General features: G+C 38.6%; 1 protein-coding gene across 1 annotated transcript; it reads left to right on the top strand.

Moving 5' to 3' along the window:
• The first annotated feature begins 1,819 nt into the window (after positions 1-1,819).
• On the top strand, positions 1,820-26,850 carry elovl5 (ELOVL fatty acid elongase 5). Its single transcript, XM_067422627.1, has 8 exons — positions 1,820-2,237; positions 4,203-4,267; positions 7,840-8,027; positions 16,224-16,301; positions 19,734-19,905; positions 24,047-24,171; positions 25,818-25,952; positions 26,041-26,850. Exons 2-8 carry the CDS (start codon positions 4,210-4,212, stop codon positions 26,158-26,160), a joined length of 876 nt encoding a protein of 291 aa, XP_067278728.1. The 5' UTR covers positions 1,820-2,237; positions 4,203-4,209; the 3' UTR covers positions 26,161-26,850.
• The last annotated feature ends 760 nt before the right edge of the window (positions 26,851-27,610 follow it).

Here is a 27,610-nt window from a genome sequence, read left to right as displayed (position 1 = left end):
GCAGGACCGAGTGTTGTGGAGCTGAGCACGGCCGCTGGAGCGATTGTTACACAAACACACGGCTTGCGAGTACCGGGATTTTTATTATGACAGGACGGGACACAGTCGCCGGGCGCTCGCACTTCCGCTTTTTCCGGTCAGGTAAAGCAGCTATTTTTATCATATCAGATACATTTAAGGGGCCATGGGCTTCGGCCATCCGTCCGCTCTCTTCCCTGAACTGAAATGAAGTAGTGAGCTGTACTTTCCACACGATTGACATCAGGTTCAAGAACGCCCACAAGCCGTGCGAGTTATTGGTTTATTGTAGGTTGGCTGGTGGTTATGTTGCCCGCATACCGCCTCCCATGGCCGAGACTGGTATTACGACACCTGTCGGGCTGGGGCTAGTAATGCTACTGTTAATTAAGGGTTGATATCTCTGCAGCACTATAACTTGACATTTTTTTAATGACATCATCACCCTTATTTCTTCTCATTATATATGAGGATATTTTTCCTCAATTTTTACACATGGCACCTTTAAATGTGGTTTGTGTGGAATAAATTCAATTTATTAAATCATTTATTCAGCATTATAATACTCTGTGACAGTGCCAGCTACTGTTTGTGTGTATTAAACGTTCCAGATTGTGTGAAATTAATGTTTGCAAATATGATGTAGTGAATGTTTAACACGTAATAGGACTTTGTAGAACTGCATCTTAAAGAATCAGCACACTGAACTATGGCCAGAGATCAATTTGATTCATCTTTATGACCTTACTGACATACACCGGTCTGGCATAACAATATGACCTAATATTGCGTTGGTCCCCCTTTTGCAAAACAGCCCTGACCCGCCGAGGCATGGACTCCACTAGACCCCTGAAGGTGTGGATTGGATTGAGATCTGGGGAATTTGGAGGTCAAGTCGACATCTCAAACTCGTTTTGCTCCTCAAACCATTCCTGAACCATTTTTGCTTTGTGGCAGGACGCATTATCCTGCTGAAAGAGCCATAGCCACCAGGGAATACCGTTTCCATGAAAGGGTCTGGAACAATGCTACGTGTCAAGTAACATCCACATGGATTTCAGGACCCAAGGTTTCCCAGCAGAACATTGCCCAAAGCATCACACTGGTTTCTTCCCATAGTGCATCCTGGTGCCATGTGTTCCCCAGGTAAGCAATGCACGTGCATCAGAGAGCCTTGGCCGCCCATGACCCTGTGGCCGGTTCTCCACTGTTCCTTCCTTAGAGCACTTTTGATAGATACTGACCACTGCGGACCGGGAACAGCCCACAAGAGCTGCAGTTTTGGAGATGCTCTGACCCAGTCGCCTAGCCATCACAATTTGGCTCTTGTCAAACTCGCTCAAATCCTTACACTTGGCCAGTTTTCCTGCTTCTAACACATCAACTTTGAGGACAAAATGTTCACTTGCTGCCTAATATATCCCACCCACTAACAGGTGCCGTGATGAAGAGCTAATCAGTGTTATTCACTTCACCTGTCATAATGTTTTGCCTGATGAGTATATTTCTAATACTTGCCGGTGTTGAACGAAATAACATTAACGTTCACAAGAGCTAGGGGAAATGACAACATCTATAAACAACCTATAGAAAATAATAATTATTAACCAACGTTTTAAAACATGGCCACATGAGCAGTTCTGGTGGAATCTGTGACACTTCCTGAGATTGTCCCCTTCAACATGGGCCCCGATGCATGAGAACAGCGCTGTGATTGGCCCGCTCTGGATCCACATGAGAGCAGCGCTCTGATTGGTCTGTTCTAACTTCAGATGAATGGGGTGACTTTAGTTCCTGCAACAGTTCACGCCTGGTAACAAAATTATTAAAACGAGCTGCCAGAGCGCGCGCTTTTCTCTCAGAACGCCGCAGTGGCACTGATACATTTACGTTCTAAATACACAAGTGGAGTGTTATGACGACATTTCGAATGTTATCGCATCACCACTTTTAAAAAAGTTTGTTTCAGCGCGTTCCAAAGGTTCTAAACGCACGCTGGAATGACGCGTATCTGAAGTGAAGTGCGTGCGCGCAGACTTTGCCCTGGCGCGGCAGTATAAGAGCGCGTTTCGGACGCGTCCCGTTATACGCATCATTTTTAAGGCGGACTACAGACGCTCATGACGCTCTTTAGTTCACGAGGGCTTTCACATTGACGACTCCACCCGCACAGGACTGAGCACCGAAGAAAACACAGCATATATCCGAGAAGACCACAGGTAAGATGCGCCACGCAAAAGAGATTTAAACACACGAATGTCATCTGAAAGTGCGCGGTCTGGGGACACAATGACGCGCGTGACCTCGCGAACGCGGATGTGTGATCATCATATGACTTTATGAAAGATATGATGGTGTCATGTGAAGCCTAGTTGATCGTATGAGACTTTGATTCATGTTTCTGAATGATCTTCAAATGTGCAGTTTTGGGTGTGTTGTTTAAAAGCAACATGATCTTAGCCTATCGAGTATCTGACATGCGACAGTGAAAGTGTGACATGCTATCATTTATATTATATCTCCAAATGGCAATCATAGTCATCATGCAGAAGTAAAAAATTAAGACTTTATAATGAATGCATGGTCATACTACATTAGTTTGGCATCAGGAGACTATCATACGTTGATGAAAACCTTTCAAGAAAGGAAATGAAGCCTATTTGTAAGGCTTTTTTTTTAGCATTATGACAATTTCCTTCCTCCCACATAGGCTGTGACATGTAATGGCTTCATTTTCATGAATATAATTTCTTATATTTTAAATAGTGTCATATACGTTACACTTTCTATGTTGCGCTGTAAACCTGAATAAATTGGCAAAAATCAGGTATATACAATTTAAGTTAAGAAATTGCAAGTGTATGCAGAACTGGCAGATTAAAATGCTGTATTGCGCTGAACTTTGAGTAAACTCATTCATTTAATTTAAAATTATCATGTAATCTCAATTTAAATATTTCTAGAAGGGCAAATTTAGCTATAACTACACAGTAGCCTAAATCAGAATGGTTTGGCAACTAAGCAAACAAAATTTTTTGTACATTTAACTTAAAATTATCATGTAATCTCAATTTAAATATTATTAGTAGCGAAACCTTGGCTAGCTTTAACTAGCTTATACAATAAATTGCTTAACAATGCTTTGATAGCATTAACATCAGCATAGTGCATTATAAAATATTGAACCTGTATGTACTCAAACTAAGCTCGTGCTCCAGTCGTCACCAAGATGGAAACCCAACCAACAGCAACAACAAAAAAACATTTATATCCCAAAAAACACATCATTTGAGCATTTACTCTCCCCTTTGAGTATCATGGCAAAGCATGCTGGGAAATAAAATAAAATAAAACCCAGCCCAGTTTCAGTTTAATTTAAGTTTGTCTAAATTAAAAGAAACTTAAAACTCAAAACAATGAAACAATTCAGATTGCTTAAAATGTGTCCGTACCATTAACTCAAAAGAAAAATAAAGTGCTAAACACTCATAAAAGTTCATTTGATTGAAATTTGTTTTATTTGAGTTGGCTCTACTCAAACCATTATTTTGAAGGGGAAAAAACACATTATGTAACATAATGTGAATTAAAACAACCTGAATTAAAACTGAATTAAAACAAACAAGTTCATAAAACTCAAAACAATGAAATGGTTCAGATTACTTAAAATGAGAGAGAGTTCTAAACACTCATAAAAGTTCATCTGATTGAAGTAATTTGTTTAATTTGAGTTGGCTCTACTCAAACCAGTTCATTATTTTGGGCTTTAGGATTTGAGTCCTCGCGCGCCCACCTGAGGGACGGCAGAGACGCTTGACCCGTCAATAAACACCCTTAGCGGAAGAGTGAAACATGCCTCATAATGATCTCCATTCCTCTACTCATGTGTTCTCAGCATTAGTCCTGCTGAGAAAGGGTTCTGGATTATATAAGCACCATGTCTTGACCTTTGCTGACCTGATGGACGGCCGTCCTTGCTGTAGGCAGCCATTGTTATTGCTGTAATCAATACGTGTTTTATTAGGTTAACTTCTATTGACTTTTAAAGAGGTGTGTGTGTGTGTGTGTGTGTGTGTGTGTGTGTGTGTGTGTGTGTGTGTGTGTGTGTGTGTGTGTGTGTGTGTGTGTGTGTGTGTGTGTGTGTGAACAGTTGAAGTAATCTGTATATGATTTTTCTCTCAAAGGTTGAAGATGGAGGCCATTAATCTCAGAGTTAACACTTATATTGAGTCTTGGATGGGACCCAGGGGTAAGTTCAACACTCTTAACTTTTCTTTGTTGTGTTCCCATATCAGAACATCAGCAAACGGAACATATTTCATCGTTATTTCCAAAGCTAAAGCAATATTAGTGCACACTGCTGATTTGAATAATGTCTCTCACAGCCGAGCGCTTGCTTCTGATTTGTTTGTGTATTTGTTTATTCATTTGGATCCCTATTAGCTATGCCAGAGAGCACGGCTAGTCACACGACACCTAAAAACATGCATTATTTATCATCACACACACAAAAACATTATAAACATGTCTAAACAAACCCCAGGTCTAACACATCCAATTAACCTCAGTGCATAACATCCTATAAATATGATAATCCGAGATGTGCCTTTAAAATGTAAATTTTGTCATTTTAATTAGTGATAATAGAGAATTTTCTGTTTTTAGTGCCTTGTATACTCCTGTACGCTTTAGGTGAGAACCTGCCGTCTGTTGCCTCTCTAGTGGCATAGGCGTACGACTCTAAATTGCATTTTAATTTATCGTACTGATGTCCAATGGGATTTTTAAACTCTAAAACCTTCCACGTTGCTAATAAAATTGCCTCCATTAGTCGTTCTTGCACTCTCAGACAATAAAGATGCTGTTAATAGTTGTGCCATATGGACACTGGAGAGCAAGGCCTTGTTCTGTCCTAGCTGGAGTTCAGCTGCATCTTTTTTTGGTGGCATTGGCCCAAATTATCTGTCAATAGTCTAGCTGTAAAAAGAAAAGTGTGCCTAATACTTTTTTCATTAAATACGTTTTCATTAAATCAGATGGTCTCCAATCAGCTCCCTGGTTTAGTCGGGTCACTGATCAGGACATAATTCAGTGGGCTGACTCCCTAATCAGTGCCCTGACTACTGAACTAGGGAGCTGACTAAGACGCACCTGTGAACTCGTACTAGATCGATGTACTCCAGTCACAAGCTCTGACGTCACATAGCCCGCGAAATAACAATGGCAGCCCCTACGGCTGCAGTGTGTATAATGGTTATAATAAAAGGTATAAAGGCTTCTCTTGCATTATGCAACATTTGTTTTACCTCCGTTTCCCTCAAATAAGCAAGGAGTAAGTACCTTTGGCGATTAAAAATAATTGTAAATGAGCAAATAAGCCCTGGACGGTCAGTCATTCTTTGTTTACATCTAGCTACCACAATTCCTTGCGCTCAAGCAGTTTGGCGTGAGTTTGCCTGGAACGCTACAAAGTCATGAGTCACGGGGTGCTTCCCAATTGTTATTTGTGCATCCTCGTTTCCTTTCCTAGCTTCCTTTCCTTGCGCCTTAGCTCCGCCCCTTCAGGATACGAGGGAAGGACACGAGGACGGAGGAATTAAATCAAGTGAAATGATGTATCCTCGCTCCCTTTAACGTCACTTTAAAGCGGCGTCAATTTATGATGACTGCACCGCTGTCGCTGGATTTAGTCGGGATTCTTGAACATTAGAGAGAACTATTTATATTGTAAGCTTCAGCCTCCACAAAATACCACATTTGTCCATATTTTAATTAATATTACCAGTTATTATTAACAACGAATTCCAGTTCCAGTAACTGCTTTTTATTCGTTGTATAGTTTTAGTTTCTATTTGTTTCTTTATTTGTTTCGTTCATTTTCTTGTGCTTTGATATAATTCTGCAACTGTCAGTTGTTGTTATTTGACAAACATTTGTGTCTTGTACATGTAAACATAATAATAATGATTAATAAACTGTGGCACGATGTAAAGAGGGAGGAGAATTAATGCTTGCGTCACGTTTAGTCGATAAAACGCTTCCGCAAAGGATACTCCAGTGTATCCTCGCTCACGACTCCTCAGGAAGCCTCCTCACTCCTCCATCCTCGCGGTGCAATCAGAGAATTGAGATCTCCTACAAGATGGCTGAGCTCCATAGGTTTCCGGGTCTTAGGATAGAGGACGGAGAAACAAGGAGGGATATTAAGAAGCACCCATGGTTTAAAGTCGCAACTTGCCTTAAAGCATGGGTGGGGAACATTGATCCCGGAGGCCAATGCGCTGCAGAGTTCAGCTCCAGCCTTAATCAAACACACCCGAAGATAATCAAGGTCTTCAAGTTACAGGCAGGTGACTGCCTCCAGGATCAACACTACTGTTCTCTTTGTTTTAGATGAAGTATCAGTTTGTTTTCTAAAATACTTTTATATCGAACTCCTCCTTCAAAATGCCAGCCGACGTTGGTATCAAACTGTAATATCCTCTGCATACATTGTTAATTTAGCACTTTCTAAAACGAGAGGAAAATCCTTTGTAAAAATATAATTCATGAATGGTTCCCTTGAGGAAATTTCCTCTGATATTCTCTCTGAATAGCTTCCATTAAAAATACTCTCTGTAATCGTTTATTAAATAACTGTCATCCAAGCAACTGCTGAAGGACTAAATCCATTACACTTCGCTTGTGATCAATAAGATCAAATGCTGCTGTGAAATCTAAATGCACTCCACATATCATTTTATTATCCAAATCCCCATACTGGTCATCTGTACTAAAGCTGTGTAGAGTAGAGTGTCCCTTTTTGAGAAATTGCCTTGTATTCAAATACAGCGTTCTCTAGGATCTTAGTGCAGGTAACACACTTACTGGAGAATTGTAATGCTATTTTCTATCTTTTGGATATGGAAAAATTTTTGCTTAATGGGTATCTTTTACCAATCTTTGACAAATCCAATTATTATTTTATCCTAAAAGTGCTCATTGTATCATTCCAGACTGAATTTAATATTAATAAGAAGTGATAATGACAACACCACAAACTGAAAATTATGTATCAACCGTGGAAAGACACTGATCAAATCCATTGAAGTAACTCTACTAACTCTCCTGACTACAAAATGGCGTATTCAGAGGACCGCGATTTATGGTTGGTCAGATCGCCACATGATCGTTTGATCAGATTGATCAAACTCCCGACGAAGGGTGAATTGCGAGTCAAGTCAGAAATGTGGGGTAAAAATTAAGTTACAAGAGATAAAAAAATAATAATAATAATTTCATGTTTATTCCATAGCAGTCTATGCGACACCAGGCAAAATAGTATTTGTGGAAAAATCAGCATTATAAAATTCTGATCGGATTGTTGTATGGATATCTGAACATATAATTTATCCACAATATGGATATATACTCTATAAAATATTCTAGCTTCATGCATCTTTTTTAATCAACACTTGAATCTGGGTAAGTTTATAAAAAAAGCAACATTTTAAGCAAAAAGTTGAGAAACATGTTTTGTGTTTTTTTTTTTTTAGTAAAATCAAAACACAGATGGGTCAACATTTAATTCAGTAACATTAGACAGTTTTGATTTAAGGCTGTTGAATCGTGTTCATTTACATGTGCGTCAGCAATGCTTCTATCCCTTGTTTCTGCTTCTTCTTCACCTGTGTTTTGATCAGGAGATTCTGTGCTCTTTCAGATGATGTGTAAACATGGAAATCAGGAAAATTCCGTCAATGGCAGGGAAAGGGTTAAATGCAGAGAAACGCACCCCTAATGTCCATATGTGTGAGGATTCTTGTGCTCTCTCGTTCGCAGATCCCCGGGTTAAAGGATGGCTGCTGCTGGAAAACTACATCCCCACTTTCACATTCACCATGATTTACCTTCTGATTGTGTGGATGGGACCAAAATACATGAAGAACAGACAGCCGTACTCCTGCAGAGCACTGCTCGTGCCGTATAACCTCGGCCTGACGCTCCTATCGCTCTACATGTTCTATGAGGTGAGTTTCTGACCAACAACACGCGTGTTTATTTGAAGGCGTCATATCATGAGGGATCTGATCAATTTTGAAGTACTGTGAAAGGAGATAAACTGTGAGAACATGTAATTTTCAGAAGTCAAAACAGTCCGTTCCCTTGACCATCCGTGTCAACGACGCCAATTGAGAGATCAGAAACTTGCCATTTCCAGTCATGGTGAGGTTTTATAATTCCTAAACATAAGAAAAACCAGCACGAGGTGTAATTTCAGTGCAGGTTTATTAATGAATCTGTGATATTTCACATGCAACAGGCCATCTGCATGCAGCAGTACAAAAAAAGGCATGTTTAAATCTAGTGTTTTGACGCACTATTACAATTTCTGTCATTTCTTCACCGTAAGCAATATTATAGGCTCATTAGAAGTTTTCCCCTTGAATGATTCACCTTGAATGAAAGACAAATTAGTATCTCAATGATATTAAAATAAATGAGTTAGTCATCCTATTCTGGAGTGCTCTCAAACGCCTTCCTACACACAAAGCTTGTATGTCTATTGATTTTATGCTGTAATGAGTGTTACACAATCTAGATATTTGATTGTGTGCTTGACTTTTAAGGACATGCACTTTGAAGCTGATGATTTGACTTTTTGGAAACTGAGCAGGTCTGATGTGTCAGTCCATGTGCACCTTAAAGTTCAGAGTCCTTTCTTGCCTCATTTGCACTCTCCACGCTGTCTGCATTGCAAAACTGACTGACACGCTGTCTGGCTTTTCAAATAAGCACACAGATACTGTATGCCAGTGATGAGACCTTTAATCACAGCCATCTATTCACTTAAAACTGTTTTACTGCAGCCTCATCAGAGAACAAACTAAACCTCTCGGCTGCAAATGTCCATGGTATAGTTCACCCAAAAATGGAAAAGAAAAAAAAACATTTTTTGTCAAGTGTTTAGTGAGATTTATCTCTCCATTGAAGTCTATTCACCCAAAACAATGCTTCAGAGTTCAAAAACTGTTCGTAAAAAGTAATCCTTATAAATTGAGTGGTTTAATCCAGAATGTTCTAAAGAGTCACAATTGCTTCATATGAACAGATTTAGGCTTTTATTCATATAGTAACATTGATCAGCACACATGCATTGAACTCATCAAATACGGTCAACGAAAGCTCAAATGTTCTTGTTTGACGCACAAAACAAACCTTGTTTGACAGGATTGTATCTGTTTAAAGTTATTTTCTTCTTAATGTGGTGAGATCAGTGTTTCGCCAGTTTTACATTTCACTTATTATATTTAGTTATCTCATATTTAACTCCATAAATGCATGCTGTTTACCACTATATAGATACATTATATGTGTCCTTGATCCACCCCTTTTATCGAGGTGACTTGAGACAGACCGGTATCCCAGAATGCATCTCGCACCGACCCGCAGGCGCCAGTTTGCCGCAAGCTCTTGCATCTCTGTAGTTGTTAAACATGAGATATAATTCATCTTGTGGACCTCTAATGGACAATTTTTCTCTCATAAATCTATAATTTGTTCCCTGCCAAATCGTTTTGGCTGAAGGTTTTATAACTTTATCTTTAGGATATTTAATTTTACCGTTGTAGCTAGCGCTGACTTTGACTGACTGAACTGTTTGCTTTATTTCTTGTAGAGATTATTATACCTTTTAATTATACTTTTATAATGGCTATTATTGATCACACATAAAACGACATTTCACTAAAAGAGACTGGATTCTGTTTTATGTCATTTTATTAAAGTTATTAATCATAAGCACACTTATTGTCTAAACCACATGTTTTAATATTTTTTTAAATGGAAACGAAAAGAGGCAGGGTTGTATTTTATATTTCGTTTGTTTTAAATATACATGCGTTGAAGATAATCTAGGTAACCATGTTTGTGTGTCTATTAATGTGTTTAAAAAAATGTAATGGGGAAAAAAAGAGAGGCAGAGACTGGTGTTTTATGACTCCTTCTGTTTTGTAGCCTAAAATATAGCTACATATAGAGAGAACCGGAGTGAGAGCGGGCGATGCTATCGAGAACACCGCTGTACTTTAGCAGAGTACCGGGCTTGTGTCCTCCCGTCCTCAGGAGTTCGTTCTCCAAATTTGGCATGTCTGCACTACTAATGACGCAAGTCACAAGTTTGCGCTCTTGGTATTGAGAAACGGCTCAAGTGACGAGTGAGTCATTGAATCATTCATTTGAGCGATTCGTTCAACGCACTGATTCATTCAGTAACGAAACATCGCTGAGTCTCACAAGCTCTACTGTGAGATTTGTTTGGAAAAGCAGACAATTTTCTTCTTCGAGTTTAAAACGACCATCATTTTTCTTTTTTTGAACTGTTATATAAAATTAATCACGTTTGCACTTGTCCTGATATTCAGGAAAACACCCTTGCTCATGTTGTATTGCTTAAAGGGGGGGTGAAACACTCAGTCAATCTTGAGTACCTATAGAGTAGTATTGCATCCTTCATATCTCCGAAAAGTCTTTAGTTTTATTATATTTGTAAAAGAAATATGGGCTGTACCGAGTCTTTCCGGAAAATACCGAGCACCTGGAGGCGTATCGAGTGGGCGGAGCTAAAGAATGACGAATGCGCATAGCGGTGACGTCCTCAAGCGTGGAGAAACCCTTGCTATCGATCTTAGCTAATAGATATGATCCAGAATCTAATTCGGAGGCTGAAATAGAAACAGCAACAGCAGGACGTCGGTCTCTGTGGTATGTACTGTATTTAGTGGCCTGTCAACATGACATGATTCGGTCATGATTGGACTATTGTATGCGACTAAACCTTAGCAGTAGCAAGCAAAACAGTTTTGCACGTCAGACTAGTGTAACGTTATACAGAGAACAGCAATGAAGTCCGTTAGCGCATTTGAATGACGAAGCACACGATCGTGTCGTTTACTGATGTTTACTCACGCGACGAGCCAACAGCACAGACATTTGAAGCAGATTTACTCACCGGCTGCTTCCAAAGCCGGACCGAACCTTTATCGCTGGAACGGCTCCGTCAAAAACACACTTCTTGGAGTGTGGAGATCCACTTTGCGATGCGACTGAAGCATTTCTGCGTTCAAATCGGTTCAAATGCAGCGCTGCCTTCCCGGAATGCTGTGCTGAAGCGTTGAAGTCGCTTGATGTCAAAGTGGAGGAATGAAGTGGAGCGCGGCGCGGACTATAACCGACGTTAGTGTTCACGGACGACTGCATCTGCACCTGAGTGTTTATTGGCGTGCATTTCCTCTCTCGCTCTAGTCACGCGCGTGCGCACCCTACCGGGAGAAAAGCCTGTACGGACCATACAAGGACCTTCCGCTCTATTAACGTCAAGTCGACCCATACTCGAAAAAAACTCTCCGAAACTTGTGGGAAACCGGAAGGAGTATTAACACAGAAATACTCCATCAAATGTCCAACATTAGTTTTTGAAACTTTGTCTATGTTTAGGATGGGAATTCAAGTCTTTAACAGTGTAAAAAGCTCAGTATGCATGAAACAGCATTTCACCCCCCCTTTAACTAGCTATATCCTTTAAAAATATTTAAAGTAAAAACGATTTTTGCCATTCACAACCATCCAGTTAATTCCCTACAGACAAAATCAAGCCCGTCCTAAATTTCCATGAATTCTACATGTTCCAGAAGCCATTTCACTCAGATATGTGTCATAATAAAGAAGAAAAGAGAAGTGCAACTTCCCTTTCATGGTCGAGGGAATGCCGTCTATAGGTTATTTCATTATGTGAGATGTGAGCCGAGTCAGAGAGCGAGTGTTGGGACTGTGCTTTAGGACGTTAGAGAGAGGCATTGGTGCACACCGTCCCGTGACAGTCTCTCTAACTGCAAAATCAACCCGCTGACCTGAGAAGCTCCATCAGGCCAGAGCAATTATGGTTATATGGGGACAGTTGAATGGCCCTTTATGTCCCCTGAATGTCCTTTTTAAGAGGTTGTTTAAAGGGGGGGTGAAACACTCAGTTTCAGTCAATCTCATGTCAATCTTGAGTACCTATAGAGTAGTATTGCATCCTTCATATCTCCGAAAAGTCTTTAGTTTTATCATATTTATAAAAGAAATATAGGCTGTACCGAGTCTTTCCGGAAAAAACCGAGCGCCTGGAGGCGTATCGTGTGGGCGGAGCTAAAGAATGACAAGCACGCAAAGCGGTGACGTCCTCAAGCGTGGAGAAACCCGTGGCTCAGCTAATACAGATAATGATCCACAATCAAATCTGAGGGAGAAATAAATTGAACAGGAGAAACGGCAACAGCAGGACGTCCGTCTCTGTGGTATGTAAGTTACTGTATTTAATGGCCTCTCCACATTTCTGTGTGTTTACTCGCAGTGTATGAGGACATGATTCGGTTTATGGACTATTGTATGCGACTAGACCTTAGAAGTAGCAAGTATACTGTAACGTTATACACAGAACAACAATGGAGTAACCGTTAGCGCATTTGAATGACGAAGCACGCGATCGTGTCGTTTACTGATGTTTACTCATGCGACGGTAGCCAATAGCAGAGACATTTGAAGCAGTTTAAGTTAACTCACCGTCGAAGCTTTATCGCTGGGACCGCTCCGTCAGAAACACACTTCTTTGGTATGATTTGGTGAAGTCCTGTGACAGCAGTGGCGTGTAAATCCATTTTGAGACGCAACTGAAACGATGTTGTCAAGCTTCCCGTCATTTCTGCGTTCAAATCGGTTCAAATGCAGCGCTGCCTTCCCGGAATGCTGTGCTGAAGAGTTGAAGTCGCCCATAGGAATAAAGTGGAGCGCGGCGCCGTTCACGGACGACTGGATCTGCAGCTGAGAGACTGTTTACAGCGTGCTATAGTCACGCGCGCGCACCCTACCGGGAGAAGAGCCCGTACGGCCCATACAAGGACCTTCCGCTCTTATTAACGTCAAATAGACCCATACTCGAAAAAAACTCGCCGAAACTTGTGAGAAACCGGAAGGAGTATTTTTGACACAGAAATACTCCATCAAACGTCCAACATTAGTTTTTGAAACTTTGTCTATGTTTAGGATGGGAATCCAAGTCTTTAACAGTGTAAAAAGCTCAGTATGCATGAAACAGCATTTCACCCCCCCTTTAAATAGAAATGCCCTCCTCTGAATGTCATCATCACCTGTGACATGAAGTCTGGAAATAATGAGAATTATTTTTAGGTTTAGTAGGATTTCATATATAGGGGACAGATGTGCAGCTTTCATTCTGCATTTTAGCAGAAAGAACAAGGACTTTATTCAGAATGAGACAATGAACAATGACACATCAGAGGCTCACTGGAGATTTTACTGAGGTCTGCACAGTGTTCAATGAGAGGTGAGAGCAAGACCGTTCAAAAGAATTAAGCACTTTTTATCCACTTTCTGGAGAAGTCAGCTGTAAAGTGTCTGCCTGCATCAGCCGCACACCTGCGAGCCTCTGGAGCTGCTCGTGCTCAGGAGAGAATGTTTCTAACCTTTACTGAAGGATCACCCTTGTGCAAAAGAGAGGTTCGATCCATTTGGTTGCCTGTTTCTTGAAATTGCAATAGATAAGCATAACATGTTTTGAACCATATGCCATAAGTTTTTTTGTTTGTTTGTTTTTTTAACAACAGTGCACATGAACACGTTACATACTAACATTCTCAGAACTTTAGCTAACATTGTGGCAATGTTCTCTCAGTCTCCAGTAATGTGCTCATTCAACTTCTATACTATGAAAATAGACGGATGAAAAATAGCCTTTGGCTAACACTGGTGCATTTACAGCAATGTCAATTAATGTACACCGTCCCTGTCAAATAAATATAATAATACATATAAATATCTTAATATCTTTTATAAAATTAATAAATCTGATTTTTTTTTAACCCTTTCCTCACCATTTTATTTTTATTTTTATAAAGTTGCCAGTCAGTGTCAGCTTTTTAAAATCATTTTCACAAAGGTTTCATGGCCCCCCAAAATATGTTGTTGATTATTGATATCTGAACTTGAAATATATCAAAATAACGAACAGAAAAATAAAGAATATATATATAATACACACAGATCAAACATGATATTAGCGAAGTGAATAACACTGATTAGCTCTTCATCACGGCACCTGTTAGTGGGTGGGATATATTAGGCAGCAAGTGAACATTTTGTCCTCAAAGTTGATGTGTTAGAAGCAGGAAAACTGGCCAAGTGTAATGATTTGAGCGAGTTTGACAAGGGCCAAATTGTGACGGCTAGACGACTGGGTCAGAGCATCTCCAAAACTGCAGCTCTTGTGGGCTGTTCCCGGTCTGCAGTGGTCAGTCTCTATCAAAAGTGCTCCAAGGAAGGAACAGCGGAGAACCGGCCACAGGGTCATGGCTCATGGATGCACGTATATAATATATCATATAATCAATATTATGTTAAATATTCTTTCTTCATTATTTTTTTTATCAATGCTTGAATATGTAGCCTGACGTGGTCATACTCAATTCTAGTCAGAATATGAGTCTGATTCTGCTCCACTGGGCTGTGATTATGGGGCGTTTCAACCGAACCAGGAAAGACCTCAATTGGACAGACCTACAACCAATCAGAGCAACGAAGCAACGCACTGTCAAATGTCAACAGAGCTCAACTGCACTGTGTTGGCAAGTCCACGTTTTTTTCCGCGGGTTGTTTTCTATGTCCGCGGGTTGAAGCGACTATTATGTGATATATAGACCCATGAGTGTGAATTTTAGCAGGCAACCTTGCCAAAATAACACATTTTACCCCCTAAACACAATTTTTCCGGAGAACCCCCCGAGAAGCTATTGTTTAGGGCTAGTAGTTGGCGGGTTTTGTTGTAAAAATTTGGCAACCCTGTCTGCACGTGCTGGAATAAACCATCTTTGCCGGTGTTGTAAAAAAATAAAATAATTTAATGATACACAGAGTACTTACCCAACATGATCATCATTTCTGAGAGAAATAGTGAAGGTGAATGCAGATACAAACAAGCTCTCCGTTTAGGATTTGAACAAATATAATCCAAGCCCCTTTGATGACGTGATGATTACGTTACTGTTGATCATCTGTCCGTCATCGTCTAAAGCCCGCCCTGATGATTTCATTGGTCTGAACAGTTTCTGTTCGGGGATAATTACTCCTCTATGAAGTGAGGCCAGACCGAACCGCCTGACCTAAAAATGTTGTGGCCGGGGCTAAGTTCGGCTGGCATCCAGGCTATTGAATATGAGGAAGTTTCATAAAAAGCAAAAACATTTTTGAACATTTGAATTTTTTGTCAAAGAATTCATCCACATGGGGTTCAGAGCGATGATCTAAACACAGATGGAGTAGATTGAGTCCTTTAACATCCCAAAGCTTCACAGTTGTTTCCTTCTGTTTCCTTATGTGTTAGAAATGTCAATCAGTAACGTTAGTCAGTTTTGAACTTTATATGCTGTTTAATTTTTGACGATTGTAATATTTTACTTGGGCATCAGCAATGCTTCTATCACTTGTTTCTGCTGCTTCTTCATCTGTGTTCTGAACGAGAGATGCTGAACTAGAATATGCATAACAGAGCCCAGAGGTGTAACGGTGGAAACATGGATTGCCAGGAAGTTCCATCAATGACGATGACATTATTATCTCAAAGTGTTAGCACAAAAGTAACACTCCAATGTTTGCAAAATGATCAAATTGAATGTTCACGCACATCCTGATTTTGCGGAGTTAGATGTGTTCCTGGGTCAACATTCCTGTCCAAAAATTGACTCCTAACCATATCCATTCACCTTAACCTAACTCTACCTATAAATTATCCCTAAAACCAGAGGGAAATGATGATGAATAACAGTGATGAACCGTGATTGTAATCCTAAACTGACATAAACCGTAAACTTGATTGGTTGATTGGAATGTGGAACATGTTGCATTTGATGAAATCAGGCTCTGTAATCCCCCACCCTAAATTTAAAATATTTGAAAACAAAAAACTGGTTGTTTGGAATGTTAAATATTGTTTTCATAACTTAATCAGTGAACATATTTTTTGTTCACTGGGTACATTGTATGTGTTGCTCGTGTAAACGGATCCTCTGCTCCACAAGCATTAGTGCTAATTCCACAAATGTGTTTCATATTGAGAGGGCTGATTAAAGTGCTGTTGAACGATCATTCACTCTGTTTTCCTTCTGTCTCTACAGCTGGTAATGTCGGTGTATCAAGGCGGATACAACTTCTTCTGCCAGAACACCCACAGTGCAGGAGAGGCCGACACCAGGGTAAAAGAACAAACTGAGCTTTACACGGATGAGATTTGACAATTCACAGATTCGGCTCTTTTATCACAATCCTCAGAATAGATACACTTCTCCACTGGAGAATATTATATACAATATTCTTATGTGTATAAAGAAAATATACAATATTCTCCATTCTATTGGAGAATGGCCCTGTCCCAACTGGAATCTCACAATGTTCCTACGAGTCAGTATAGCAGTGTGACATAACAGTGGGATCTCCGATGTTCTCCAATAGTTCTGTTCCCTGTGTTACTGTATTGTTAGCTGGGATTAAAAGCAGTGTTTCCAAATGAGTTCTTTGAATGCAGGTGTGGATCATCACCTTATGATCCACAGCACTGACCTATGAAGGTTATTTAAAGGGGACCTATTTTTTTTTTTTTTTACAATAATACAGTATATGGGTGCTTTCACACCTGAGTGTTTGTTTAAGAACCTCTTCATTTAAATCGTTTAGTCATATGCTAACACTCAATAGCGCTCAGATCGACACCAAAACAATCACTCTGAGACCACCTTAATGAGGTGGTCTCGGCCCAATTTCAGACAAACTCAGGAGCAGTTCTCTTAAAGAATGAAACCAATCAGACCCAACGGATTAACTGATAGTAATTTATACCGGGGGATGTGCTATATAAATAGCAGTCGTGTCTGATTCTGTGAGTCAACTGTGATAACTTAGTTATTATAACATTCGTATAGTGTTAGCGTGTGACAGAGATAACCCCTACACAGCGCTGAGAGATCCAGAGAGAGCGTGTTTGAATGTAGTATATCCTTTAAAGGTCCCGTTCTTCGCGTGTTTTTGAAGTCTTTGATTGTGTTTACTGTGTGCAATATAACATGAGTTCATGTTTCGCATGTAAAAAAACACAGTATTTTTCACACAATTTACTTATCTGTGTACCGGTGTTTCCTCTGTCCTAAAAACGGCCTGATGATTTCCTTGTTCTATGAAGTCCCTCCTTCAGAAATACGATAACGAGTTCTGATTGGGCCAGCTCTTCCCGCGCTGTGATTGGACAGCAGCTTAGCGCACGTTGCCCGGAAAGGTCCCACCTCTTATCATAACGGGGAGATACGCGCGCTCAATGTTATTGCAAAAATGTCTATATTGCCTTGTTACGGTAAGCTGTCTATTCAGTAGTTTAAACTGATCATCACAAACACCAACAATCGATGGTGTCTGAGTGAATTACTACACTTTTATATGCTAAGTTTTTCGGATTAGTTTCAATTACCATCTAACGTTAGTTAACAAAGCTAAACAGCGTTGCACTTTGTGTCATGAGTTACATAAACTGTTAAACGGACCATCTTAAATAATAAAATACACTTACCGGTTGTGGCTCATAAACAACGCCTTCTCCAGACAAAGAGGGAACTGCGTCATCTTTTAAGAATAATCTTTCTGCGAATCCGGCATTAAACTGATTGAGATTGAGGAAGCAGTCCTCAGCAAAATGTGCTGCACATAGTTTTAAATTGTGATTATAATTTTCCGGAACCGAGTTAACCATAAACTGTAGCCATTGATCTCGACGTACAGCGTCCGTGGGAAGGCCAAACAAAGGTGATTTGACTCCGGGATGAAAATAACAGCGTTTCAATGGCATGGCGACGAACACACTCTACAAAAACAACGCTTCCTATTCTCGACCTGCGAGAGCAAAAGGACAACGCCACCGAATTTGCGTGTTCTTGTGGGCGGAGGGTTCGTCAGCAAAGGTTTTAGTTGCGTCATTAAACCTGGAAGTGCAGCGGTGTAGTCCAAACCGGCCGTTCGCTGTAGGCTCTGAAAGGGAACTTCTGTTAAATAAAATATCTCGCTTGGCATTGAACTTTGAGCTTTATAATTTTACAGGTATTATTTATGCTCTAACAGCAACATTACACACTAACTAGAGTTTGAAAGATGGAATCGCGAAGAATGTGACCTTTAACAGCGGGAATGACGGCTATATTGATTGTATAGTGTTTGCGAGTGTCTTGACAGTTACAAATAAAGCCGCAATAAGCTCTTGGAGCAACGCTTTGAAAGGTTGCCTTTCGAACTTAGAAGAAAATGCAGCATTGTAACAAATGAAGTCCCTGTTTCAGAACAAAAGAAATGATCTATAGTTGTGAAAACTCCCTAAGTCTCTGACTGTGTGTATGTGAAGTTTTAGATCAAAATACCCCACAGATCATTTATATCGCATATTAAAATTACCATTTTGGGGGGTTGCGCAAATCTGGGAAAATCTGAACCAGCACGTTTGAAGAGACTACTTTTGATTTATGGAAATTATAAACAAATGAGTGAGTGGATTATTACGATCATAGGCTGGTTGTATTCACACACTGCGGATGGATGTTCAAACACCTTATGAAAGGGAATTTTGCATAATTATAAAAAGTTCCCTGATTATATCCAAATAGAAAAGAGCCGAAGCTGGTCTGATGATATAACGGTCAGTGACGTTTCTTCATCAGCGGCTTTAGTGAAGTCTTTTTTTAATGCTGTGAACGGGACGGAGCTGGTCAGGAGAGGAGGATCTGTCGGCAGCAAAGTTTATTTATATTTACAAACTAAACCGGGGACGAAGCAAACGGAACGGCTTTGAAAATCAAAGACAATCCACGACAAAGGAACTAAGGAAACAGAGGGCAATAGATACAAAGGAAAATGAGGAAGTAGAGCAGATACAGGTGAGCCAGATCAGTTAGCAGAGGAACAAAGAACACAGGAACTTAATATAGAAACAAAACTAAACCTAACGTACACTTCTAAAAAGAGTACTTATGGAAATATTGTACTTGAAAATAATACACTTGAGTGCGAACTGAATGCAATGTTTTTGAACACATGAATTATAACAAACTAGATGAGTAAACTTTGATGACAAACTTTAAAGTTAGCTTGAAAAGGCCAACAAATTAATAAATAAATAAAATATTTAAAAGCTTGAAGTATAAAGTTTGAAAGTAGAAATGTTGAATGTTTTGAAGGCAAAAGTAAAGTAAATCACAAAAACAGATTAACTAGCATGATTTTACACTTTGCTGGCATTTTTGTTTTTACATGCTGTTAGCATGGATTAGCATGCTGCTATCACGATTTAACAGATGGTAATGTTTTAACATGTGGTTAGCCTATATTAGCACATTTCCTGCATGTTTTAACACATTGCTAGCATCTCCTAAACTAGTTACTTAAATACTCTATTAGAGTTAGAGTTGTATAAAAAAAAATGTATCCCTCAATGAAAGCTTACGGGACATTTACATTTGATGTTTATGAAATTCCATGATGTTATGCTATTAAAAAAGCTTGCATTGTAATAGTTTGCACCATCTGATACTGCATGTCTGTAGTATGCCTGTAGAAATGACTTCTTGTGTAACTGATTCTCTTTAACCCCTCCTCAGATGATTCATGTTCTGTGGTGGTATTACTTCTCCAAACTCATCGAATTTATGGACACGTTCTTCTTCATCCTGAGGAAGAACAACCACCAGCTCACCTTCCTGCACGTGTACCATCACGCCAGCATGCTCAACATCTGGTGGTTCGTCATGAACTGGGTGCCGTGTGGCCACTGTAAGTTGTTTCTGAAGGCGCTTATGCTGCATGTTATATGCTGAATTATTCAGATGCATAAAAACAGACCCACACAGAACAGGGTAAAAGTGCTTGTTCAGGGGTCTTTAAATAACCGCTGGCATTGTGTAACATGGGATTTAAAGGAGTACATTCACTCTCTGGCAATTAAGGGATAGTTCACCCAAAAATAAAATTACCCCATGGTTTACTCACCCTCACCTCATCCTAAGTGTATATGACATTCTTCTTTCAGACGAATACAGAGGTATATTAATAAATGTCCTGGTAAATCCAAGCATTATAATGGGAGTGAATGGCTGATCCATCCATCTATTTAAAAGTGTCTTTGCATGCACTTTTATGATGGATAGATGTACTTTTATGATGGATAGATGCACTTTTATGATGGATAGATGCACTTTTAAGATTGATAGATGCACTTTTATGATGGATGGATGCACTTTTAAGATTGATAGATGCACTTTTATGATGGATAGATGCACTTTTATGATGGATGGATGCACTTTTAAGATTGATAGATGCACTTCTATGATGGATGGATGCACTTTTAAGATTGATAGATGTACTTTTATGATGGATGGATGCACTTTTATGATGGATAGATGCACTTTTATGATGGATAGATGCACTTCTATGATGGATAGATGCACTTTTATGATGGATAGATACACTTTTATGATGGATGGATGTACTTTTATGATGAATAGATGCACTTCTATGATGGATAGATGCACTTTTAAGATTGATAGATGCACTTTTAAGATTGATAGATGCACTTCTATGATGGATAGATGCACTTTTATGATGGATAGATGCACTTCTATGATGGATAGATGCACTTTTATGATGGATAGATACACTTTTATGATGGATGGATGTACTTTTATGATGAATAGATGCACTTCTATGATGGATAGATGCACTTTTAAGATTGATAGATGCACTTTTAAGATTGATAGATGCACTTCTATGATGGATAGATGCACTTTTATGATGGATAGACACACTTTTATGATGGATGGATGTACTTTTAAGATGGATAGATGCACTTTTATGATGGATGGATGCACTTTTAAGATTGATAGATGCACTTCTATGATGGATAGATGCACTTTTAAGATTGATAGATGCACTTCTATGATGGATAGATGCACTTTTATGATGGATAGATGCACTTTTAAGATTGATAGATGCACTTCTATGATGGATAGATGCACTTCTATGATGGATAGATGCACTTTTAAGATTGATAGATGCACTTTTATGATGGATGGATGCACTTTTAAGATTGATAGATGCACTTCTATGATGGATAGATGCACTTCTATGATGGATAGATGCACTTTTAAGATTGATAGATGCACTTCTATGATGGATGGATGCACTTTTAAGATTGATAGATGTACTTTTATGATGGATGGATGCACTTTTATGATGGATAGATGCACTTTTATGATGGATAGATGCACTTCTATGATGGATAGATGCACTTTTAAGATTGATAGATACACTTTTATGATGGATGGATGCACTTTTAAGATGGATAGATGCACTTTTAAGATGGGTAGATGCACTTTTATGATGGATAGATGCACTTTTATGATGGATAGATGCACTTTTATGATGGATAGATGCACTTTTATGATGGATAGATGCACTTTTATGATGGATAGATGCACTTATGATGAATAGATACACTTCTATGATGGATGGATGTACTTTTATGATGGATGGATGTACTTTTATGATGGATGGATGTACTTTTATGATGAATAGATGCACTTCTATGATGGATAGATGCACTTTTAAGATGGATAGATACACTTTTATGATGGATGGATGTACTTTTATGATGAATAGATGCACTTCTATGATGGATAGATGCACTTTTAAGATTGATAGATGCACTTCTATGATGGATAGATGCACTTTTAAGATTGATAGATGCACTTTTAAGATTGATAGATGCACTTTTATGATGGATGGATGCACTTTTAAGATTGATAGATGCACTTTTAAGATTGATAGATGCACTTTTATGATGGATGGATGCACTTTTAAGATTGATAGATGCACTTTTATGATGGATAGATGCACTTTTAAGATTGATAGATACACTTTTATGATGGATAGATGCACTTTTAAGATTGATAGATGCACTTTTAAGATTGATAGATGCACTTTTATGATGGATGGATGCACTTTTAAGATGGATAGATGCACTTTTAAGATTGATAGATGCACTTTTAAGATTGATAGATGCACTTTTAAGATTGATAGATGCACTTCTATGATGGATAGATGCACTTCTATGATGGATAGATGCACTTTTAAGATGGATAGATGCACTTTTAAGATGGATAGATGCACTTTTAAGATGGATAGATGGACTTTTAAGATGGATAGATGCACTTCTATGATGGATAGATGCACTTCTATGATGGATGGATGCACTTTTAAGATGGATAGATGCACTTTTAAGATGGGTAGATACACTTAAGATTGATAGATGCACTTTTAAGATTGATAGATGCACTTCTATGATGGATAGATGCACTTTTAAGATTGATAGATGCACTTCTATGATGGATGGATGTACTTTTAAGATTGATAGATGCACTTTTAAGATTGATAGATGCACTTTTAAGATGGATAGATGCACTTCTATGATGGATAGATGCACTTTTAAGATTGATAGATGCACTTCTATGATGGATAGATGCACTTTTAAGATTGATAGATGCACTTCTATGATGGATAGATGCACTTTTAAGATTGATAGATGCACTTCTATGATGGATGGATGCACTTTTAAGATGGATAGATGCACTTCTATGATGGATAGATGCACTTTTAAGATTGATAGATGCACTTTTAAGATTGATAGATGCACTTTTAAGATTGATAGATGCACATTTAAGATGGATAGATGCACTTTTAAGATGGATAGATGCACTTTTATGATAGATGGATTATCCAACTACTGTTGTTTTTATTTGAGCTTTATAGGTACATTTTGATTAGATTTACAAGCCATTTTAACAACAAATTAATAAACTAGGGGTGAGGTGGGTCGGCGCAGGAATCATTTTGTCTGGGGTTTATGTTGCATTGTGTCATTACACAGAATTGAGAGCAGGCACAGAGCAGTCTTAACTCAGCCGTATCACTTTATCATAGGGGACCGAAGGGATTTAGGAGAATGCAACAGCTATGCATAAAGCGTAAACACAGACAAAAGAGGCACAAACTCAAACTGAGGGCTTAAATACAATTAAACAAGACAGGAAACCACAGAAAAGGGAACTAAGATACAGGCAACAGAACTAACAAACCAAAAGAGATCAGGCTACACGTACACATCACCAATTGTGAATATTATATATATATATTACTACAACTAAGAAACAAAGGTGGCACTCCAGCTCATGTGCAATGAAAGTGATCGCTCCAGTGCCTTCAGGTCAGGATTATTGTCTGCTATATTTGCTTCTTATTGATGAAATCCAGGAGATTGGCTGATGAAACATTGATTAAAATTAAGATACAGTTTATACAAAACAAAATTCACTTTAAAGAGGCTTTCTACTAAACAAAACTCAATGAAGTGGTCAAAGTCATTTCTGACTCTCTCACATCTTTGCGGTTTTAATAATCAGATGAATTTATAAAAATATAATATTTAAACATAAATGGTAGTACAACAAGACAAGTATAGTAGGCTTCAGTGCAGGTAAATGTCATATCTGAGCACGTCATTTTAGCAGTGAGCGGTTCATGAGTGGAGCGCGCTGGCATAGAGCAGATTATTGAGCTGACTTCACGTCGGTCCGCTCCGCTTGTTCTCTTCAAAACCCCACATATTAAAAATGGTCAGGTTTAAATCGGGCTCGGGCTCATAATTACAGTTAATATATCGGGCTCGGGCTCATAATTACAGTTAATATATCGGGCACAACATGCACAGGCTTGGGTAGGGTCTGGCTTTTCTTTTTTTTCTTTTTTTTCTTTTTTTTTTGAGCCCGATCTAAGCTCTACTCAGTATTGATATGATTTGGGATTGAATGTATCTGAGGCGAATGCATGAACTAATGCTGATATTACTTCTCTTCATCAGCGTATTTCGGCTCCACATTTAACAGCTTCATCCATGTTCTGATGTACTCGTACTACGGCCTCTCCGCCGTGCCGGCCATAAGACCGTATCTGTGGTGGAAAAAATACATCACTCAAGGGCAGCTGGTAAGGACATGCTTTACTCCATAAATGTTTCATTTTACAATGCTTTTTCTTTCTCTTTATTACAACACCAAATGCTTTGTTGTCGTGTGGGCACTGCTATAAGAGTCTGATAGATGATCCAGTCATCTTCAATTAGAATTTATAATAAATAGGTTATGAAGTCTTTGTCTTTAACATATGTCTTATTTTCCAGTTAGGGGAACTATATATTTCTCTAGTATGCTTTTTAAAGAGAAACCTCTTAAAAATACTTTTGGTTTAGGGTCAGTAAGATGTTTTTAAAGTCTCTTTTTCTCACCAAGGTTGCATTTATGTGATCAAAAATACAGCAATATTGTGAAATATTATTACACTTTAAAACAGCTGTTCTATATGTGAATATATAGTACAGTGTAATTTATTCTGCGACTAAAGCTGAATTTTCAGTGTCACATGATCTTTTAGAAATCATTCTAATATGATGAATTGATGCTCAAGAAACGTTTATAATTATTATCAGTGTTGAATCATATTTGTTTGTTAACCATGATCTTTTTTTCCAAGATTTTTTGATGAATAGAAAGTTAAAAAGAACAGTTTATTTAAAGGGGACCCATTATGCACTGTTCCCTTTTACATGGTGTTTGAACATAAATGTGTGTCGCAGTGTGTTACACAACCAGCCTATAATGGTAAAATCCACCCACCCACTCCTGTTTTTTTTATTAATCCCTATAAATCATAAGCCGTTTGCAGTTTCTATGCCATTTGACATCACTGCCTAGGCCCCGCCCACGACTGCTGACAGACTGCCCTATTAGCATAGCCCCGCCCCTCAGTGAGCTCTACATAGACCGCCCTGTTTATCTCCTCACCAGAGCATTCAAGTAAGAAATGTATTCTTATTAAAGCTACTAAAGTCCATTCAGTCAAGACCAGTGAGTGGTTTTCTGTTTGATTCATATTAACAGCAGCTATAGCACTAGGTACTGTATGTTACGCTGCTGTCGCTTTAATACACAGATCTAATACTACACACATGCCACACAGCCTTGTGTGTATTTGACCGTTTAAGCACAATAAGACGTGAAAGAACTTTGTTTAATAGGTGCTCCGTCTGACGCACAGCTTTGTGTGCGCTCAGAAAACCATAATATGTTTAATATACCATAATAACCATATATCAGATGTTTAGACTGATATGGCTTTAAAACGTATCCAGATCATAAACTCTCCTGATGATGAAGAACTGAATGTCACGTGAGCGCAACTGAGATGATCATTAAAACAAAACAGATGTTAGTTTTTGGCAGAGGTTCCGAGATTAAATCCGAGGTTAAAGATACATGCGCAAAAACAGCATGTTATTCCTTTCACTCAAAAATGGGCATTTGCAACATGGTATAATAAATAATCTGTGGAGTATTTTGAGCTGAAACTTCACAGACACATTCTGGGGACTGTGAGACTTGTAATACATCTCTAGAAATCTCTTGTAACATTTATAAATTTCTTTACTACCACTTTTGATGAATTTAATGCATCCTTGGTTACATTTGCCAGAATCTGGACTTTTTGCAAAGGAACTGACTGCAAGCAAAAAGTGAAAGAATCAACCATATACACGAATTATTAATAACAGATCACTGATGGCTGTTTTCCCTCAGGTCCAGTTTGTCCTGACCATGTTCCAGACGTCTTGTGCTGTGGTTTGGCCTTGTGGTTTCCCAATGGGCTGGCTGTATTTCCAGATCACCTACATGGTCACTCTTATCATTCTCTTCTCAAACTTCTACATACAGGTAAACACATTCTCATTTTGGCATAAAGAATGAATATTATGGAGAAAAAGTAAAACCACTGTAAACGTTCCCCTTCTTTGCTCCACAGACCTATAAGAGACACGCGGTATCTCGGAAATCCGATCACACGAACGGATCGATAAATGGCCACACTAATGGCGTGACACCCAACGAGAAGGTTAAATACAGGAAACCACGCTCAGATTGACAGTCCTGTCACTGATATCAACGCAGTAGAGGAGCTACATGTATGTGTATCATCTTACCGCGCTAAAGCCATTTAATCCTTAAGAGACTCCTTACATGTTTGCACACTGCAACCTCATGTTATTCATATTGAATCCAAAAAAAATAAGAAAAGAGAGCTAAAATTAGGGTCCAAGTTAGTCTACGTCTCAGGCGTCTAGAGTAGGTTTTTCATATATTTTTCTTGGAATATAAAGATGGCTAACCTTATTACTGTACTCATTTGCACTGGTGTTTTCACTAAACTTGTTTGTAGACATAGACTTTACCAAATATATAGCAGCATGCCACACTTATAAAGCAAAATATACAGTTTATTATAGCCTATGCAATGTGTCTGTACAGTACAGACAGATGACCTAACAGTCAATAGATGATAATGCATAACAGCCATGACTGCAAGACTTGGGGAAATAGGAGAAGAATGGAAGTGAATTAGTTTTACTGACTGTTAATTGGTTGAGTTTAGTGAATTACAGTTAGTTTACAGAAGAAAATGGACTGTTTATTGTGTTAACTCTGATTGTGCATAGTTTGTCGTTAGCGCTGTACTTTACAGATGAATCTCATGAAAACATATCCATTGTAGTGCTGTCAAATCAAAAAACATAGACATACGCGCACACACTATATATTATGAGTATGTATACACACACACACACACACACACACACACACACACACACGTTTTATCTAAACAAATTTTTTTGTTAGATGCGGTTAATCGATTTGACAGTACTAATCCATTTCATTCCACCGTAAACATTTTTGTGTATTTCTCATTATTTTGTTGTTGAAATATTACTTTGCAAATTTAACTGTTCTACAACATCATTGTGTTAATACTTTACAATTTAAATAATGTACAAGTGTTGTTTTTTTCCCATTACTGTAATGACAATAAGATTATTGGGTTACATTTTACAATAAGGATACAGTAGTTAACTACATTAGATAATATCAGAATACATCTAAAGCATTTATCAATCTTAGCAAATGCTCATTTCCAACCTTTACTAATACATTATTTAAATCAAAAGCTGTTAGTATTATTCTCTGGGACTGAGCTAAAATGAACAGTTGTATGTTTGATGAATAAATACTGTAACAAACATATTGCTAGTTAATGCATTAACTAAATGGGCCTTATTGTAAAGTGTTCCAGAGTCTTTCCCCAAATGTGGTAAAATGCCTCTTATACTTTAATAGCCAGACATTGAGATTGATCCAAACAGCCCTGTGCAATAAAGTGATGCATATAAAAGAACAAATCAGATCACTAATACGCACTTTTGTTCGTTGTATATGAAACTGGTGTTGGCACAGATTGTACTGGCATTGCAGTCTCCAGTTTTGAGATGCTGTGAATAGATTCTGTTTTATGTTCTGGTGTCAAAAACTGTCATAATGAA

Source organism: Pseudorasbora parva, chromosome 17 (genome assembly GCF_024679245.1).
Source record: "Pseudorasbora parva isolate DD20220531a chromosome 17, ASM2467924v1, whole genome shotgun sequence".
NCBI classification, from domain to species: Eukaryota; Metazoa; Chordata; class Actinopteri; order Cypriniformes; family Gobionidae; genus Pseudorasbora; species Pseudorasbora parva.
The sequence above is the reverse complement of the archived record's forward strand: the minus strand, read 5'-3'. Positions and strand labels throughout refer to the sequence as shown.

Excerpts from the sequence above, each read along its gene's own strand:
- elovl5 (XM_067422627.1), top strand. The coding sequence starts at position 4,210 with ATGGAGGCCATTAATCTCAGAGTTAACACTTATATTGAGTCTTGGATG. Across the intron at positions 24,172-25,817 it reads ACATCACTCAAGGGCAGCTG|GTCCAGTTTGTCCTGACCAT; the intron begins GTAAGGACATGC and ends GTTTTCCCTCAG. Across the intron at positions 25,953-26,040 it reads TCTCAAACTTCTACATACAG|ACCTATAAGAGACACGCGGT; the intron begins GTAAACACATTC and ends TTTGCTCCACAG.